The 18,400-nt window shown below is 45.6% G+C and overlaps 1 protein-coding gene across 1 annotated transcript; it reads right to left on the bottom strand.

Moving 5' to 3' along the window:
- Window positions 1-544: 544 nt before the first annotated feature.
- On the bottom strand, window positions 545-14,939 carry LOC121270332 (zinc finger protein 271-like). Its single transcript, XM_041175625.1, has 7 exons — window positions 14,550-14,939; window positions 11,983-13,268; window positions 11,300-11,454; window positions 10,377-10,551; window positions 10,020-10,280; window positions 4,754-4,788; window positions 545-3,607 (listed from the first exon to the last, which is right to left on the bottom strand). The coding sequence occupies exons 2-7, from the start codon at window positions 12,928-12,930 to the stop codon at window positions 2,809-2,811; spliced, it is 2,373 nt and encodes a 790-aa protein (XP_041031559.1). The 5' UTR covers window positions 12,931-13,268; window positions 14,550-14,939; the 3' UTR covers window positions 545-2,808.
- Between the last annotated feature and the right edge of the window lie 3,461 nt (window positions 14,940-18,400).

The following is an 18,400-nucleotide window of genomic DNA, read 5'->3' on the forward strand; positions in this document are numbered from 1 at the left end:
GAACATATTCAATGATTCAGCCTTCACTGCCCTCTGGGGTAGAGAATTCCAAAGATTCACCACCCTCTGAGTGAAGAAATTCCTCCTCCTCTCAGTACTAAATGACCTATCCCTTATTCTGAGACTGTATCCCCTAGTTCTAGATCCCCAGCCAGGGTAAACATCCTTTCTGCATCTACTTTGTCCAGCCCCTTAAGAATATTGCAAGTTCAATGTGATCACCACTCATTCTCCTAAACTCTAGAGAATACAGGTCCAGTCTCAATCGCTCCTCATCAGACAATCCTGCCACCCCAGGAATCAGTCTGGTGAACCTCCACTGAACCCCCTCTATGGCAAGTATATCCTTCCTTAGGTAAGGAGACCAGAACTGTACACAATACTCCAGGTGTGCTCTAACCAAGGTCCCCTACAGCTGCAGCAAGACCTCTTTACTCCTGTACTCAAATCTCCTTGTGATAAGGGCCATTTGCCTTCCTCACTGCTTCCTGCACTTGCATGTTAGCTTCCAGTGACTTATGAACAAGGACAAGGACACCCAGGGCCCTTTGGCCATCAGCACTTCCCAATCTCTCACCATTTCAGAAATACTCTGCACGTTCCTCCTACCAAAGTGGATAACCTCACACTCCCACATTATATTCTAGCTGCCATGTTCTTACCCACTATGGGAAGGGAGGCTGAGGATTTCCTGGAGCACATGCTCCAGGGGACAGTAGCTACCCCCACCCACAGGGAAGGAGAGATCACTGGAAATAGTAAGCGGGAGGCCAGGGTAAGCGGAGGCAGGGTGGGATCCTCCAGGAGCGGTAGTAGGTAATGAGGCACCACTGTCAGAGCAGCTTTCAGGTGACACTGAGGGTGTGGACACTTGTGGAGGGGGTGGGGGATAGATTCTAGAGTGAATCCACAGCCCTGGGAAAGGGTGCAATGAAGTCTAACAATTGTAGACGGATGGGCTGCGCCTCATCTGAGCTGGGGCCATGGTCCGTGCAGGTAGGTTAGATAGCACAATCGGGGAAGGGTTCAAATTAATTTTACAGGGTGTTGCAAAAATTATTGCTCCTTCCACTGGGGTCACTTAAAGAAACATTTCCCTGATTATTCAGTTTACTTGTTGCTGCATTGAAGTCGGGTTTTAATAACACTGGGAGATGGGAATGATACACAGCATATCACCCTTTGGTCAAGGTCAGCCTGACAGTGCTCCCTCCCCACTCCCTGTATTATTATTTTACAGAAGTTGGACAGATTCCCACATATGCCATTAGGCATTTTACAAGCAGATTAATTCATCCTGGTTTTTGTTTTACCTCTTGCTCTTTGCTCTAGGCTCTGTGGCAGTTCCCATGTATTCATACTCTCAGCAGCAGCTGGGTCAGCTTTACCCTCTCCTCTTCTTATGTAGTCCCTTGGGAACTCCGTTCAATGAGTTCAGAGATGGGTGATAAACCCAAAGTGCAATCGTGAGACTCTGCCAGATGTGGGGTAGGTGGTGCTTGAAATGTTGGATGGGGGGGCGTCTGGCAGTTTGTGCGCTCCCTCCAATGCCTTGACTTCGTCTCCACATGTTCCCAATATGTTCAGTGCCTTCCCCAATGAGTTTCCTCCATTTTGGTCAGTCATAAGCCAGGGTCTCCCATGAGACTGCAAGAATGTTTGATCTCTCCAGGGATGCTTTGAGGACATCTCTAAGTGTTTTCGCCATCCTCCCAAGTGTCTCCTGCTGTGGCAAAGTTCTGAATAGAGCAGTTGCTTTGGGAGTCTGGTATCAGGCATACGAACGACACGTCCTGCACAGCGGAGCTGGTTTAGAGTGATTAGTGCCTTGATGCTGGGCAGGTTGACCTAGGAGAGAACGCTGCTGTTGGACCACCTTCCCCACCACTGGATTTGGAGGATCTTGCACTGGCACTGCTGGTGGTACATCTCCAGAGTCTTGAGGTGCTTGTTCTAGGTTGTCCAAGTCTCTGATGCGTATGGCAGTGCAGGGATCACTGTAAACCATGACCTTAGTCTCAGATTTGTGATCCTGGTCCTCAAATGCTCTTTCCCTCAGTCGGGCGATGGCTGAGTGGGCACATTGTCTTTGCCCATCTTTGCCAAGAGATGGCTCCCAAGAAATGGAAAATGGTCCACACTTTCCACGATTTCTCCGTTGATCCTAATAGCGGGAGGGAGGTACTCTGCTGTGGGAGCCGCTTGTAACAGTTTTCCGAGTGTTAAGTTAAAGGCCCATTTTCTGACCTATTTTGGAGAAGACTAAATGACCTGCAGCTCAGTTTCTGAGTGAGCGCAGACACACACACAAGCATCATCTGCTCCAGTGCATCTATGTCTGTGATGTCACATTCATAAAGCTCCTTTCATGCAGTGAGAAACATCCCAAAAGGACTTCATAGGAGCAATGACCCTGACCCACATAAGGAGATATAAGGATGTTAAACCGAGGGCCCTGTCTGCCCTCTCAGGAAGATGTAAAAGACCCCACGGCCATTAATTTGAAGGAGCGCAGGGGGTTCTACCCAGTAAGGCCAATAGTTCACCCTCAACCAATTTCACTAAAAATAGATCGTCTCTGCTCATTATCACATTGCTGTTTGTGGAGGCTTACTGTGCACAAAGACATCCTGAGATTGTGAGAGGCGTTATAGAAATGCAAAGTCTGTCAACACCAGCCCAGTTACTGTCATTAGGGGCAACATCAATAACACTTCCCCAATATCATAATTAACAAGATTCACTCCTGAATCTGATAAACAGCAGCATAATCAGAGCAGTGCACCCACGTGTGAACTCATTGGTGTCTCACCAGGTTGGATGATCGAGTGATTCCCTTCCCATACATGGGGCAGGTGAATGATCTCTTCCCGTGTGCACTCGCTGGTGTCTCAGCAGGGTTGAGGACTCAGCAAATCCCTTTTCACACAGAGAGCAGATGAACGGCCTCTCCCCAGTGTGAACTCGCTGGTGTCGCAGCAGGTTGGACGCTTGAGTGAATCTTTTCTCACAAATGGAGCAGCTGAAGGGCCTCTCCCTGGTATGAGTTCGCTGGTGTCTCAGTAGGTGAGAGATTTGAGTGAATCTCTCCCCACACGTGGGGCAGGTGAATGGTCTCTCCCCTGTGTGAACTCGCTGGTGTTTCAGCAGGTCAGATGAATCAGAAAATCCCCTCCCACACACAGAGCAAGTGAAGGGTCTCTCCCCAGTGTGAACTTTATGGTGTCTCAGCAGGTGGGAAAATCGAGTGAATCCCTTCCCACACATAGTGCAGATGAACAGTCTCTCTCCACTGTGAACTTGCTGGTGTGACCGCAGATTGCAAGATCGAACGAATCCCTTCCCACACACAGAGCAGGTAAACGGCCTCTCCCCAGTGTGAATGCGTCGATGAGTTTCCAGCTCAGAGGGGTAACTGAACACCTTCCCGCAGTCCCCACATTTACATGGCTTCTCCTTATTTTGGATACATTTGTGCCTCCCCAGGTCATACGCTCGGTTGAATCCACGTCCACACACAGAACATGTGTAAGGTTTGTCTACATGGTATATGCTGCTCTCCCCTTCCATATTGCCAATGCCCTTCACGTCCTGATGAATCACATGACTCGGTCACATTGACTCAATGTTTGATCTGAGCTTCCCATCTGTAAACCCTCTGCCTGTAAAACAAGTTTATATTGGTAATAACTGTATAAAAGAAATGCAGGAAAAATTCAGAATTTCAAATGTTCTTACTTTACTCCTTTCTTATTTTGATTGCTCGAAAATCCACGCTTCCTCCCTCTCCCCTGAAATCAGTCTCTTTCTCACACTATCACTGTCCCTTTTAATCACAAGTGAACACAGGGACAGGGTCCCTTTAATTGTCCCACCCCCACCCCTTAAACCAGCTTATATTTCACCTCTTTTCTATTTTTCCTTAGTTCTGTTGAACAGTCAGACGGACTCGAAACGTTAACTGTGCTCCTCTCCGCAGATGCTGTCAGACCTGCTGAGTTTTTCCAGCTATTTTTGTTTTTGTTTTGGATTTCCAGCATCCGCAGTTTTTCGCTTTTATCTGTTTTTTCTCTTTAATTATGCAGAGCACCAGCCGGGTGCCGCGCATGCTCAGTTGGCTCAAACCAACCCTGGGCGGCACTGCGCCTGCGCGCTGGACTCCTGAGGCAGGCGTCCGTTGAGGCCTAATCACCGATGGAAAGTGAGTTTTACCAAACCAAGTGAGTGAGCAACAGGATGCCATAGGGGTGGGGAGAGAGAGAGAGGGGGTGATCAAATAAAATACAAACCTCAGAGTCCGACTGAGGCTAACGGGGCATCGAATGGAGCGAGTTGGTGCAGCGGTGACGCCTCTGATCGACCATATGATTCCATGGATGGGGGTGGGGCCTGAACGATGACTGACGTGCGTTCCGACCAATAGTGAGCGAGCGAGGCTGGAAGACCAATGGGGCAGCGGGTCGTCCAACCAATGTCGGCACGGCAAGGGGGCGGGGTCTCGTGTTGAGCTCAGGTGCGCTGGAGGCTGATTGTGACGTTGACACGAGGCGGTCCGTCGGCTCGGGAAGCAAACTCCTGCAGATGCTGCAAAAGCTGAGATAAAACCCAAGCATCGAACTTTGTCCTAGATGATCACCCTCCTTTTTTTAACAATCATGTGACATTTGTAATTATCCAGTCTTCTGACACCACTCCACGTGTCTAAGGAGGATTGATAAGATAATGCCAAGTGCCTCTGCAATTTTAGCCCTACCTTCCCTCAGCATCCTTGGATACCTGTTTACTCACCTGAAGAGAGAACAGGAAGAAAACAGAGAATGCTGGAAAAAAATCAGCAGGTCTGACAGCATCTGAGGAGAGAGAAACAGAATCAACATTTCGAGCCCGTATGACCCTCCTTTGAAGAACAAGAAGATCCCATCAAACAAATCATCTTTACCCAGTTTTGTTCTGGCTTTGGGATTCCTTGTGTGGTCGGAGGCTGGGATCGGTCAACACAATCTCAGCCTCTGGGGTTGTATGTTTTACATTGAGGGGGTAAAAGGGGCTGTTTCTGGCAGCCAAAGGCGAGGAAGCAATGCGGTGACTCTTTTTTTAAATTTTAAATTATTTATACAATCTCCCCCCCATTACAGCAAGCCTCCTATTTCAATATAAAAGAGAAAAAAAGAATTGGGATGTCGGCAATGCCATTGGAGGATGAAGAGGAGAGAGGGAGCCCAAGATGGTGGCAGATGCATTGCAGGTAAAGAGGCTCCAACTGCGTATGTGAGAGAGAGGGAATGTGAGAGGGGGGAAAGAAAGAGAGAGAGATTGACGGAGGAGAAGCTGGATTGGCGGTGGGGAAAGGAGGCCTCGCAGGGCGAGAGAGACAGAGTTTGGGAAACAGGCAGCATTGTTCAATTTCACACTTACAGCTTGTTTTCTTCATTAATATGATATCCCAACTTTTAAAAAATAAATATTTACTTTTCCTTCTGAAACCCTCCCTCAGGCCTGGCTTTCACAGTTACAAACTACAACTGGAACAACAATAACCAACAGAAAAGAAAGTTAAATCCTTTTCAAAGACTTTCTTCCTCTTTCATATTTGTCCAGGGTGGGGGGTGGGGGGGAGCAGGGGTAGGGTAGGGGGAGTAGGTGGAGGTAGGGGGTAGGGGTGGTCCAGTTAAAAAGCAGAACTGGGTTTATAACTCAAGTCTTTATAAATTATAGTGTTAAATTCGTAGTGCTGGTTTTTCATTTTCTTTTGCTTGACATACACAGTAAACTTTGTAAAACATAAACAAAAATACCTGGAAAAGCTCAGCAGGTCTGGCAGCATCTGTGGAGAGGAGCACAGTTAATGTTTCGAATCCGAATGACACTTCAACAGAACTAAGTAAAAATAGAAAAGAGGTGAAATATAAGTTTGTTGGGGGGGGTGGTGGGACAAGAAGAGCTGGATAGAGGGTCAGTGATAGGTGGAGATAACCAAAAGATGTCACAGACAAAAGGACAAAGAGTGTTGGAGGTGGTGAAATTATCTAAAGGAATGTGCTAATTAAGGGTAGAAAGCAGGACAAGCAAGGTACAGATAGTGGGGGTGGGGTGGGGGGAAGGGATCGAAATAGGCTAAAAGGTAGAGATAAAACAATGGATGGAAATACAATTAAAAATGGAAGTAGTTGAGAAAAGAAAAATCTATATAAATTATTGGAAAAACAAAAAGGAGGGGGAAAATCGGAAAGGGGGTGGGGATGGAGGAGAGAGTTCATGATCTAAAATTATTGAACTCAATATTCAGTCCGGAAGGCTGTAAAGTGCCTAGTCAGAAGATGAGGTGCTGTTCCCCAGTTTGCATTGAGCTTCACTGGAACAATGCAGCAAGCCAAGGACGGACATGTGGGCATGAGAGCAGGGTGGAGTGTTGAAATGGAAAGCAACAGGGAGGTCTGGGTAATGCTTGCGGACAGACCGAAGGTGTTCTGCAAAACGGTCACCCAGTCTGCGGTTGGTCTCTCCAATGTAGAGGAAACCGCATTGGGAGCAACAAATGCAATAGACTAAGTTGAGGGAAGTGCAAGTGAAATGCTGAAAAGGAGTGTTTGGGCCCTTGGAAGGTGAGGAGAGGGGAAGTAAAGGGGCAGGTGTTGCACATTCTGCGGTTGCATGGGAAGGTGCCGTGGGAGGAGGTTGAGGTGTAATGGAGGAGTGGACCAGGGTGTCCTGGAGGGAACGATCCTTGTGGAATGCTGCCGGGGGGTTGAAGGGAAGATGTGTTTGGTGATGGCATCATGCTGGGGTGGGCGGAAATGGCGGAGGATGATCCTTTGAATGTGGAGGCTGGTGGGGTGATAATTGAGGACAAGGGGGACCCTAACACGTTTCTGGGAGGGAGAAGAAGGTGTGAGGGCAGATACGCAGAAGATGGGCTGGACATGGTTGAGGGCCCTGTCAACCACCGTGGGTGGAAAACCTCGGTTAAGGAAGAAGGAAGACATGTCAGAGGAATTGTTTTTGAAAGTGGCATCATCAGAACATATGCGATGGAGGCGAAGGAACTGAGAGAATGGGATGGAGTCCTTACAGGAAGCGGGGTGTGAGGAGCTGTAGTCGAGGTAGCTGTGGGAGTCGGTGGGCTTGTAATGGATATTGGTGGACAGTCTATCACCAGAAATTGAGACAGAGAGGTCAAGGAAGGGAAGGGAAGTGTCAGAGATGGACCATGTCAAAATGATGGAGGGGTGGAAATCGGAAGCAAAATTAATACATTTTTCCAGGTCCAGATGAAAGCATGAAGCAGCAGCGAAGAAATCATCGATGTACCCGAAAAAGAGTTGTGGGAGGGGGCCGGAGTAGGACTGGAACAAGGAATGTTCCACATACCCCATAAAGATATAGGCATAGCTGGGGCCCATGCGGGTACCCATAGCCACACCTTTTATTTGGAGGAAGTGAGAGGAGTTTAAGGAGAAATTGTTCAGCCAGACGGAGGAGAGTAGTGGTGGATGGGGATTGTTCGGGCGTCTCTTCGAGGAAGAAGTGAAGATCCATCAGACCATCCCGGTGGGGGATGGAGATGTAGAGGGATTGGATGTCTATGGTGAAGAGGAGGCGGTTGGGGCTAGGGAACTGGAAATTGTTGATATGATGTAGGGTGTCAGAGGAATCACGGATGTAGGTGGGAAGGGACTGGACAAGGGGAGAGAGAATGGAGTCAAGATGGCAAGAAATGAGTTCCGTGGAGCAGGAAAGGCTGACACGATCAGTCTGCTGGGACAGTCCTGTTTGTGGATTTTGGGTAGGAGGTAGAAGCAGGCCGTCCGAGGTTGGGAGACTGTCAGGTTGGAAGCTGTGGAAGGAAGATCTCTAGAGCAGATGAGGTCAGTAACAGTCCTGGAAACAATGGTTTGATGTTCAGTGGTGGGGTCATGGTCCAGGGAGAGGTAGGAGGAAGTGTCTGCAAGTTGACGCTCAGCCTCTGCGAGGTAGAGGTCAGTGCGCCAGACAACAACAGTACGACTCTTGTCAGCGGGTTTGATGACAATGTCAGGGTTGGACCTGAGAGAACGGAGTGCAAGTTCACAGAGTCAGGTTAGAGTGGGTGAGAGGAGCAGAGAAATTGAGACAACTAATGTCATGCCGACAGTTGTCAATGAAAAGATCAAGAGAAGGTAAGAATCCAGAGGGAGGGGTCCAGGTGGAGGGAGAATATCGGAGGTGGGTAAAAGGATCCGTTGAAAGGGGTGAGGACTCCTGCCCAAAGAAGTGAGCAAGGAGACAAAGGCAGCGGAAGAAGAGTTCAGCATCGTGCCGAGCCCGAAATTCATTGAGATCAGAGTGTAAGGGTATGAAACTAAGTCCTTTGCTGAGCACTGAACGTTCAGCGTCGGAGAGAGGAAGGTCAGGGGTATGGTGAATACACGGCTGGGCTGGGATTGGAAGACGGGATGGGGACAGAGGGACAGGCAGGGGTGGAGCGTTCTGGATGGGTGTTGGTGTCGAAGAGTTGTTGGAGCTTGCGTTTCTTTGCACCTGAAAGAAAGAGACAAAGTTTCTTGTTGAGGCGTCGGATGAGATGAAGAATAAAATTAAACTGGGGGCACGCGCTGCTTTGAAAAAGGGTGCGGTGGTGCTGCTGGAGGGAGAGGTCAAGTGTATTCATATGACGGCACATGGCACTGAGTGTGGATCTCAGAATGCGACGAGAACAGCAGTCCAAAGAGTGTTGTATGTCCCAGAGATACCTGTAATCCTGGGTGGGTTCGAAAAATTAGGGATGGAACTTCAGTTGAAATCCACATGGGGTAAGTCAGAGATGGAGACAGTCACTGAGGCAGGAAATATGGCTGTGAAAGCGGGTTTTAGTAAACACCTTGTCAAACACCAGGAGAGAAATGGAAAGCAATGAAGGTGAACAAGGCAAAAGAGAGATACGAAAATCCTGACGGAGAGAAGAGCAAAACTTCTTCAAGGTAGGCCTTCCTTGAAGAGAGTGGCAGTCAATTAAACACTAAGAGAAAAGCAAAAAAACTGCGGATGCTGGAAATGCAAAACAAAAACAAAAATACCTGGAAAAACTCAGCAGGTCTGGCAGCATCTGTGGAGAGGAACACAGTTAACATTTCAAGTCCGAATGACCCTTCAACAGAACTAAGTAAAAATAGAAAAGAGATGAAATATAAGCTGGTTTAAGGGAGGGTGGGACAAGAAGAGCTGGATAGAAGGCCAGCGATAGGTGGAGATAACCAAAAGATGTCACAGACAAAAGGACAAAGAGGTGTTGAAGGTGGTGATATTATCCAAAGGAATGTGCTAATTAAGGGGAGAAAGCAGGACGAGGAAGGTACAGATAGCCCTAGTGGGGGTGGAGTAGGGGGAAGGGATCAAAATAGGCTAAAAGGTAGAGATAAAACAATGGATGGAAATACACTGAAAAATAATGGAAGTAGGTGGGAAAAGAAAAATCTATATAAATTATTGGAAAAAACAAAAAGGAGGGGGAAAATCGGAAAGGAGGTGGGGATGGAGGAGAGAGTTCATGATCTAAAATTGTTGAACTCAATATTCAGTCCAGAAGGCTGTAAAGTGCCTAGTCAGAAGATGAGGTGCTGTTCCCCAGTTTGCGTTGAGCAAAGTTTGTATTTATTTAAAAACGTGGAATCATGTGGTGTAATTCTTTCAGTTAATCACTAGGTGTTCGAATTTCTTTTTAAACATTAACAGTCCCGACTGAGATCGTAACAATAACCACAAACAATATTTCAAAACAAATCAGAGGAAAAAATATGATTTTCCTTATTTTGTACAAAGCATTACAATATAAGACACCCCTCTTCTAGGATCCCCAATAATTTCTTAGCTTGAGCACTTCTTTTCGTGAAACAATCCAATAATTGATGACTAAAAATTGAACTAATTGTAGTCCCTTCTAAAGTAGGAGGGCTATCACCCAGCACAGAGGGTAACTAGGAAATTCTCCCATATACCAATTGATAGGGACAATATCCTCCAACCATCTGAAGTGAATTATTTACATGAATCGTCCGTGCCAGTGCAGTTGTAAACTTGCAGTTTGGCTGATTAGCTAAAATTTTGTGCAGCATTTCATCGATCACCACCTGATTCCTTCCACAGAGTCCATTGCTGAAAGGACTTTCAGCTGTGATGTTCATGACCATAATGTTCATGTTTTCACACACATTTCTAAACTTGTCATTCACAAATTCCCCTCCATTATTAGTTGGTGCCCCAGGTCCAGTCCCCATCCATTTCCCATGACTTGGTCTATAATCACCCTTTTGTCCAAATCATGTATTATTGGAGAAAGGCTAAATCGGGTTACCATGTCTATAAAGTGGTAGAATGAAAATATTTCTGTGTTTGTCCCATACTTTTAGATCCATGGCAACTACCTCATTAAAGTCACGTGCCAAGGGAAGGATAACAATAGGATGTGATGGTGTCCTCCGATACTTTTTACAGATTTCACACTTTGCACTGATCTCTTCAATGAACCTCGTATACTCTTCATCAACCACCCCTGCATCTTTTAGCTGGATTTTTAATCTTTGACAAGAAGAGTGATCTAATTGCCTGCATAGCTTTAAGGCCATTTGATTTTCTTGCTCTGATTCTTAACACCTGATGCCATTAATCCTTCTCAAACACTGATTAGAAACATCAGGTATTGTTAAGGGGATACGATAATGTCCTGATTCAGGAAACTGCAGATTCACTGACTTTCCAAAAACAATTGTCTTATCTTGCTCTGTGTCTAGTTGCATTTGTGCCTTTTTCATGGAAGGTTTACTCAACAGTTAGGGTATCTCACCAGAGACTACACCAGTCCTGATAAAGTGGCTGACTCCAGCTATTTTGTATGGAATCACCACTCTTTTTAGTGACTTCAATGTCTGACATCACCCAAACCTAAACAAGTCAAACTGTCATACTCCTTAGCCTTGCATCTATCTTTACCATGAGGTTAATCTGGGTAACATCTTCACCAATCTGATCTACATACCTTCGAGGTACAGAAACTATCTAACACAGCACAGTTGAAAGAGTCTGTGACTAACACTCTCATCATTGGATCAAAGCTCCTTGTGATGAGCACAGTTCCTTCAGAGTGATCATCACCATCATCTTCAGCCTCAGAATTCTCTGTGTCATGTGTCACTCTGAAGACCCTGATTTTCCACTTTGGGCAGTTCATCATATCATGACTTTTTGAGTTAGACCTGAAACACCCGTTAATTGTTCCCCGGTCATTCCTGGAGTTCATTCACCTATTAGTGCTGTTCCAATCCTTTACTTTGTTGTGATATCTAGATGTGCTAACGATGCTTTCACCCCCATTTGAGACCTGTCAAATTCTGACCATGTTTCATAGGCATCCAAGAGATCGTCTTTCTTGTAAATCTCACCAATGACCCCGAACAGAAGATCTAAACCTTCATCAGTATCCAACTGACAAGAACACAGCTCACAAAATACTTTGCTTCTGATTTTAATTTTGTCAGGAAGTGACAATGCCAAGGTCAGACCTTGTTTCCTCTTTGGTTGGGATGTAACCCGTGTTCACATATCTACTTCATTCTTCCACTGGTTGTATGATTCAGACTCCGAGAACATCGGTGGGTAATTGGTGACAAGCCCCACTTGCTTTTAGCCATTTCTCACAAAAGCCACTAGAATTGTTAGTCTCTGTCTGAAATTTTATTTTCCTTGAGTTTCAAACCTTCACCATTAGGCAAGCATTCTGTGTTACCATGTTATAATCCTGACAGGCGTAGGGTGGAGTCAATATTTATTTGGTATAAATTTATTCACAGAGTGAAACATTACAGGTTTTTTCCCTTGGATGCCATGGTATATCAGGAAGTGTCTCTTTATATGTGATCATTATAACCATTGAATCAATGCCTTTAACCTGTGTATACTTAACCTCAATTGATACAGTTAACACCCACAGTCAGAGCATCTAAAAGGTCTCTAATTGGTGTGACTGCCATGGTGTCTCAGCAGCTTGGATGAACAAGTGAATCCCTTCCCACAAACTGAGCAGGTGAATGGTCTCTCTCCACTGTGAACTCGCTCGTGTGTCTGCAGGTGGGATGACTGAGTAAATCCTTTCCCACACTCAGAGCAGGTGAATGGCTTCTCCCCAGTGTGAACTCGCTGATGTCTCAATAAGTCGGATGATGTTCTAAACCTCTTTGCACAGCGAGAGCAGCTGAATGGTCTCTCCTCAGTGTGAATGCGCTGGTGGACCATCAGGTAGGCTGAGTTTTTAAAGCAGCTCCCACAGTCAGAGCATTGAACAGGTTTCTTATTGCTGTGAGTGCCCTGGTGTCCCAGGAGACTGGATGACTGACTGAATCCCTTCCCACACACAATGCAGGTAAATGGCCTCTCCCCGGTATGAATGCGTCGGTGTCTCACCAGGCTGGATAACTGACTGAATCCCTTCCCACACTCAGAGCAGGTGAATGGCCTCTCCTCAGTGTGAGTATGTTGGTGTGTCAGCAGGAGGGATGAGTGAGTGAATCCCTTCCCACATTCAGAGCAGGTGAACAACCCCTCACCAGTGTGAAATCGCTGGTGATTCCGCAGGGCGGATAACCGTGTGAATCCCTTTCCACACATGGAACAGGTGAACGGTCTCTCCCCAGTGTGAACCCTCTGGTGTACCAGCAGCGCAGGTGAATCACTGAATCCTTTCCCACATTCAGAGCAGGAGAATGGCCTCTCCCTGGTGTGAACTCGCTGGTGATTCCGTAGGGTGGATGAATCACTGAATCCCTTCCCACATTCAGAGCAGGTGAATGGCCTCTCCCCGGTGTGACTGCGTCGATGAGTTTCCAGCTTCGATGGGCAAGTGAAGGCCTTTGCACAGTCCTCACATTTCCATGGTTTCTCCATGGTGCGAGCGTCCTTGTGCATCTCTAGGTTCGCCAATCAGTTGAAGCGTCATCCTCACAAAGAACACATGTACAGACTCTGCCCACTGTGAAACTTTCAATCTTTTTCAGGCTGTGTAACTAGTTAAAGCTCTTTCCACAGTCAGTGCACTGGGATGCTCTCACTCTGGTGTGTGTGTTTTGGTACTTTCCAGTCGCTCTGGTGTTTAAACTATTTGAAGGAGACAGAACAGACAAACATTTCTCCTTCAAGTTTCAAATGCCGATGACATTCAGGTCCCGAATAATCACGTGACTCTGTCAGATCTTGATGTGATGTTTGTCGAGATTTGTGTCTGTAAATCCTCCTCTTCTAATATCCTGTAAAAGGAGTTTATGAAGTCATCATGGTCAGTAAAGGATAGAAATTCAGAACAGACAATTCTAGTTTCTATGGAACATTCTTTCCTCTCTCATTCCCCAAAAGCTGTAAATCTCCATCCCACGCACTCTGTCCATTCTCACTCTGCTGTATCTAAATATATACCCTCCCAATTCTGAAGGAGTGATTCATGCTGATTGACAGATCCACGCTCATTGCTTCCTGTCCTGGACACAGAGACCTGAAAATCTTCATCCAGACTGCTGACATAAATATACATATATTTTTATATTTAGTGTACGAAAAATTGTATGCAATATATAGAGCTCTATTATCTGATTCGAGCTACAAGGGTGGGAGATGAAGAACTTTACTTAGGCAGCGAGCGGTCATGAACTGGAACTCACTGCCTACAAGGGTCATGGAAGCGGAGACGACCAATGATTTCGGAATGAAATTGGGTGGCACTTGAAGGAATTAAACTTACTCGGGATCAGGGACATAGAGAGGGGATGGGACTGACTGAATTGCTGTATGGAGTTGGAATGGACTCGAGTTGCCGAATGGACTCCTGTGCCCTGATGACGGTTTGAGTGGAAATATATAACAAAGCTACAGGACTATATTATATGCCTGGAAATAATAATAAATGAACTTTATAGCAGAACCATAAGTAATATACCAAATATGTGCCACATAACAACACTAGACATTCCTCTGCTGTTACAATCCCCATGAAGATTGATAACCTTAAAATAAACAAATTCCCAGACAACCCCAATGGAATAAACCAAAGGACAAGGTTTCACTTTTTAAAAACTATTCCTGTAACAATCAAACTAAAATCAAGTACAAAGATAAAAACAAAAAACTGCGGATGCTGGAAATCAGAAACAAAAATAGAATTACCTGGAAAAACTCAGCAGGTCTGGCAGCATTGGCGGAGAAGAAGAGTTGATGTTTCGAGTCCTCATGAGGACTCATGACTCATGGGTCATGAGGACTTGAAACGTCAACCCTTTTCTTCTCCGCCGATGATGCCAGACCTGCTGAGTTTTTCCAGGTAATTCTGTTTTTGTTGTGTAAAATCAAGTACAGATTAACAGACAAACAGGATTTGAATGGACTGGATAATTTTTACTTTAAACAGTTTATACAATAAAAACAGGTTCCACAAAATCACCAGCATTTCCCCCCTCAGCATAGTTGGCACTAATTCCAGTTACAGATTCCCACAGTTCTCTGCATTTCCCAGGGGGGAAAGTAAGTCTTTTACTCACAGATGTTGAACACAGGAGCAGGTTTTAGAATTTGTGTGAAGCTAAAAACAAATGTTGTGCTGTTTAAAATCAAACTACATGTCCTGGAAAAAAAAAATGAGGGGAAGACATTTTGTACAGTCACCTCCCCAATTCCCCCCAACTAGCAGCCGAGCGCGCAGGCGCAGAAAGCGCTGCTGACCCCGAGCTGTCTGGAGCAGGCGCAGTGCGGCTGCCGCCAGCGGTCGCTCTCCATCTACTTTTGGACCAGCCAGCCGCCGTAGACAGGGGGGTGGGGAGAAGGGACCTTTGGCCGAGCGGCCTCTCGCTCTGGTCGGAGCCGTCAACCGGTTGTCTGGAAACCTTGGCTCGATGAGGTGCAGGAGAATAATGGGTGTCCGCGCGCCTGGCCGGCAGCTTGGAACTCGAGGACGTCACCGTGGAACCGAGTGATTCCTATTGGCTGATTCAGGCAGGGTTCCATTGTGGACGTCACAATGCGGGTGTTAGACAATGAGCTTCAGACTAAAACTTCCTCCTCTGGGCAACATCTGTAAGGAAATCAATGTTTCCCCCTTTACATTTCTTGTCTCATTCTGGAGGCAAACTGTTGACTTGCAGGAACTGAAGGGAGAGGAAGTGAATCCAGGGAGGGTACAGACTCTGGAAAGGTTGGCCCAGGTCTCTTTCTCTCTCAAAGGACATTGATGTCCTTTGGTCCTTTGCTCCCTCAGCTTGACACATTTATTTGTCTGGCTAAAAGGATGGTCTCTTTCCTAATGTTTCCAACTAAAGGGTTGGTTGGCATTTAAGGTGGCTGGGGCAAGGCACAATGAATGGTGGGACCCTGGAAAGTACTGAAGATCAGAGGGACCTTAGTGTGCCTATCCATAGATCCCTGAAGGTAGCAGCGCAGGTAGATAAGGTGGTTAAGAAGGCTTATGGGATACTTGCCTTTATTAGCCGACGCATAGAATACAAGAGCAGGGAGGTTATGCTGGAACTGTATTAAACACTAGTTAGGTCATAGCTGGAGTACTGTGTGCATTTCTGGTCACCACATTATAGGAAGGATGTGATTGCACTGGAGAGGGTGCAGAGGAGATTTACCAGGATGCTTCATGGGCTGGAGGGTCTGAGTTATGAGGAAAGATTGGATCTGCTGGGGTTGTTTTCCTTGGAGCAACAAGGGTTGAGAGGGGACCTGGTAGGGGTGTATAAGATTATGAGGGGCATAGATTGGGTGGATAGAAAGACACTTTTTCCATTAGTAGAGGGTTCAAAAACCATAGACTTAAAGTAAGAGGTAGAAGGCTACAAGGGGAGTTGAAAAATCTTTTTCACCCAGATGGTGGTGGGAATCTGGAACTCACTGCCTGAAAGGGTGGTTGAGCCTGAAACTCTCGTACATTTAAGAAGTATTTGGATATTCACTTGCATTGCCATAGCCTCCAGGGCTATGGGCCAAGCACTGGAAAATGGGATTAGTGTAGTCAGATCTTTGTTGACTGGCACGGACAGGATGAGCCAAATAGCCTCCTTCTGTGCTATGGATCTCTATGACTCTTAAGGGGACAGTAAATTAATATAGGGCATGGATATGTCTAGTGTTATATGGTGCATATTATTTATGGTTTTCTCATTAAGGATATTTATTTAACTTGCAATCTGCTAATATTGTACTGCTTATGTTTCCAAACATAGAGGTGTTAAGACACAGAAGGAGTCTATTTGGCAACTTGAGTCCATGCTGACTTCCTGTAGAGCAATCCAGTCAGTCCTATTCTTCTTCTAACTCCCCGTAGCCGTGGAAGTTTGCTTCCTTCCAGTGCCCATCCAATTTTATTTTTAAATTATTGATCATTTCTGCTTTGACCATCATTATAGGCAGCAAGTTCCAGGACATGATCACATTCTGCTGAAATAAAGTTCTTCCTCACATCCCCTATGAATCACATAATACAATACTGTATATTACATAATGTTTTATTCATAAATAAAGTGTCCTTTTATCTCTCCAAGTTCGGCAATCAATTTAAGCCTCTCCCGTGCACAGAACATGTGTAGTATTTCTCCCCGCTGAGAATGGGGCATTTATTTTTTCAGGCTGTGTAACTGGTTAAAGTTCTTTTCACAGATTTAATGTATAAAGAGAGCAAAGCGCTGGAAATGAAGTTGTTAATCCGCAGGACTGAGCATCTTTAGGATAATTTGGAGGGTGTACATTTGGTACAGCAGAGTGAGAGTGGAGGGAGAGTGTGTGGGACAGAGATTTATAACTTCAGGGGAACAAGAGAGGAAAGAATAATTCATAGTGATTAGAATCGTCTGTTCTGAATTTCTATCCTGTACTGACAGTGATGACTTTTGTAAACTCCTTTTACAGAATAACGGAAGGTGAAGGATTTGCAGGCAGAAACCTCAAAGCAAACATCACATCAAGATCTGACAGAGTCACTTGCTTCATGGGAGTTGAATATCGGCCTTTGAATCTAGAAGGAGAAATGTTTTTCTGTTCTGTCAGCTTCAAAAGATTTTAAACATCAGTGTGACTGGAAAAGCACCAAGACACACACACACACCTGAGTGAGAGTGTTCCAGTGCACTGACTGTGGAAATAACTTTAACCAGTTACACAGACTAAAAAAATAAATGCACCATTCTCAGCGGGGAGAAATACTACACGTGTTGTGTACATGGGAGAGGCTTAAATTGATCGCCGAACTGGAGAGATAAAAGGACACTTGCACCATGGAGAGACCATGGATGTGTGAGGACTGTGGGAAGGGATACCGGTCCCCATCTGAGCTGCTAACACATCGACAGATTCACACCAGGGAGAGGCTGTTCACCTGCTTCATGTATCGAAAGGGATTCACTCAGTCATGCTGTCTGCAGAGACACCAGCGAGTTCACAATGGGGAGAGGCCATTCACCTGCTCTGAGTGCGGGAAGGGATTCACTCGATCAAGCAACCTGCTGAGACACCAGCGTGTTCATGAGTGATTACAGGAGTTGGATTCTCCTGTTATTGCTGTTGTTAATCACAATTAGGACTGAACCAATCTTGCCGGAAACTTGAAATCTGTGACCTTGAGTCCTTGTACCATCAGCTAATGTGAACAGCCTTACTTTGTCCACCTTATCTGAACCTGTCATAATCTTGTACACCTCTATCAAATCTTCCTTCAACCTGTTTTTCTCCAAGGTGAACAAGCCCAACCTGACATTGAAAAGAAAGAACAAACATGTTAAGACCTGAAATCAAATGGAAATGTTTGATTTCTGATTTGAAGATATTATGACAATATTATATTGGGCAGTAAATAAATTGGAATAATGCACCTTGGGTGTAGTTCAATGGAATATATCAATATGGTCTCCACCTACATTTTAGAACATACGAGCGTGGAACATGCCCAATTGGCCCTTCAAGCCTGTTCCGCCATTCTGTAAGATCATGGCTGAACCGATTGTAATCTCCCGCCTACCCCCAATAACCTTTCACCCCCTTGTTAATCAAGAATCTGTCTTCAGCTGCCTTAAAAATATTCAAGGACTCTGCTTCCACCAACTTTTGAAGAAGAGAATCCCAAAGAATCCCGACCCTCTGAGAGAAAATATTTCTCCTCATCTCTGTCTTAAATAAGCGACCCCTTATTTTTAAACTGTGACCCCTAGTTCTACATTCTCTCACAAGAGGAAATATCCTCTCCACATTCACTCTGTCAAGACCCCTTAGGATCTTAAAGGTTTTGATCAAGTCACCTCTTATTCTTCTAAACTCCAGTGGATACAAGCCTAACCTGTCCTACCTTTCCTCATAAAACAACCCACCCACTCCTGATATTAGTCTAATAAACCTTCTCTGA

The sequence above is a fragment of the Carcharodon carcharias genome, chromosome 27, assembly GCF_017639515.1.
Source record: "Carcharodon carcharias isolate sCarCar2 chromosome 27, sCarCar2.pri, whole genome shotgun sequence".
NCBI lineage: Eukaryota > Metazoa > Chordata > Chondrichthyes > Lamniformes > Lamnidae > Carcharodon > Carcharodon carcharias.

What these genes read in the sequence shown, in the direction of transcription:
- LOC121270332 (XM_041175625.1), bottom strand. Translation starts at nt 12,930, where the DNA reads ATGCACAAGGACGCTCGCACCATGGAGAAACCATGGAAATGTGAGGAC. An exon ending in CATCTAGATATCACAACAAA is followed by an intron (nt 10,552 to 11,299) that starts GTAAAGGATTGG and finishes TTCTTGTCAAAG; the next exon opens with ATTAAAAATCCAGCTAAAAG. An exon ending in CACTGGCACGGACGATTCAT is followed by an intron (nt 4,789 to 10,019) that starts GTAAATAATTCA and finishes TTCTCTCTTCAG; the next exon opens with GTGAGTAAACAGGTATCCAA.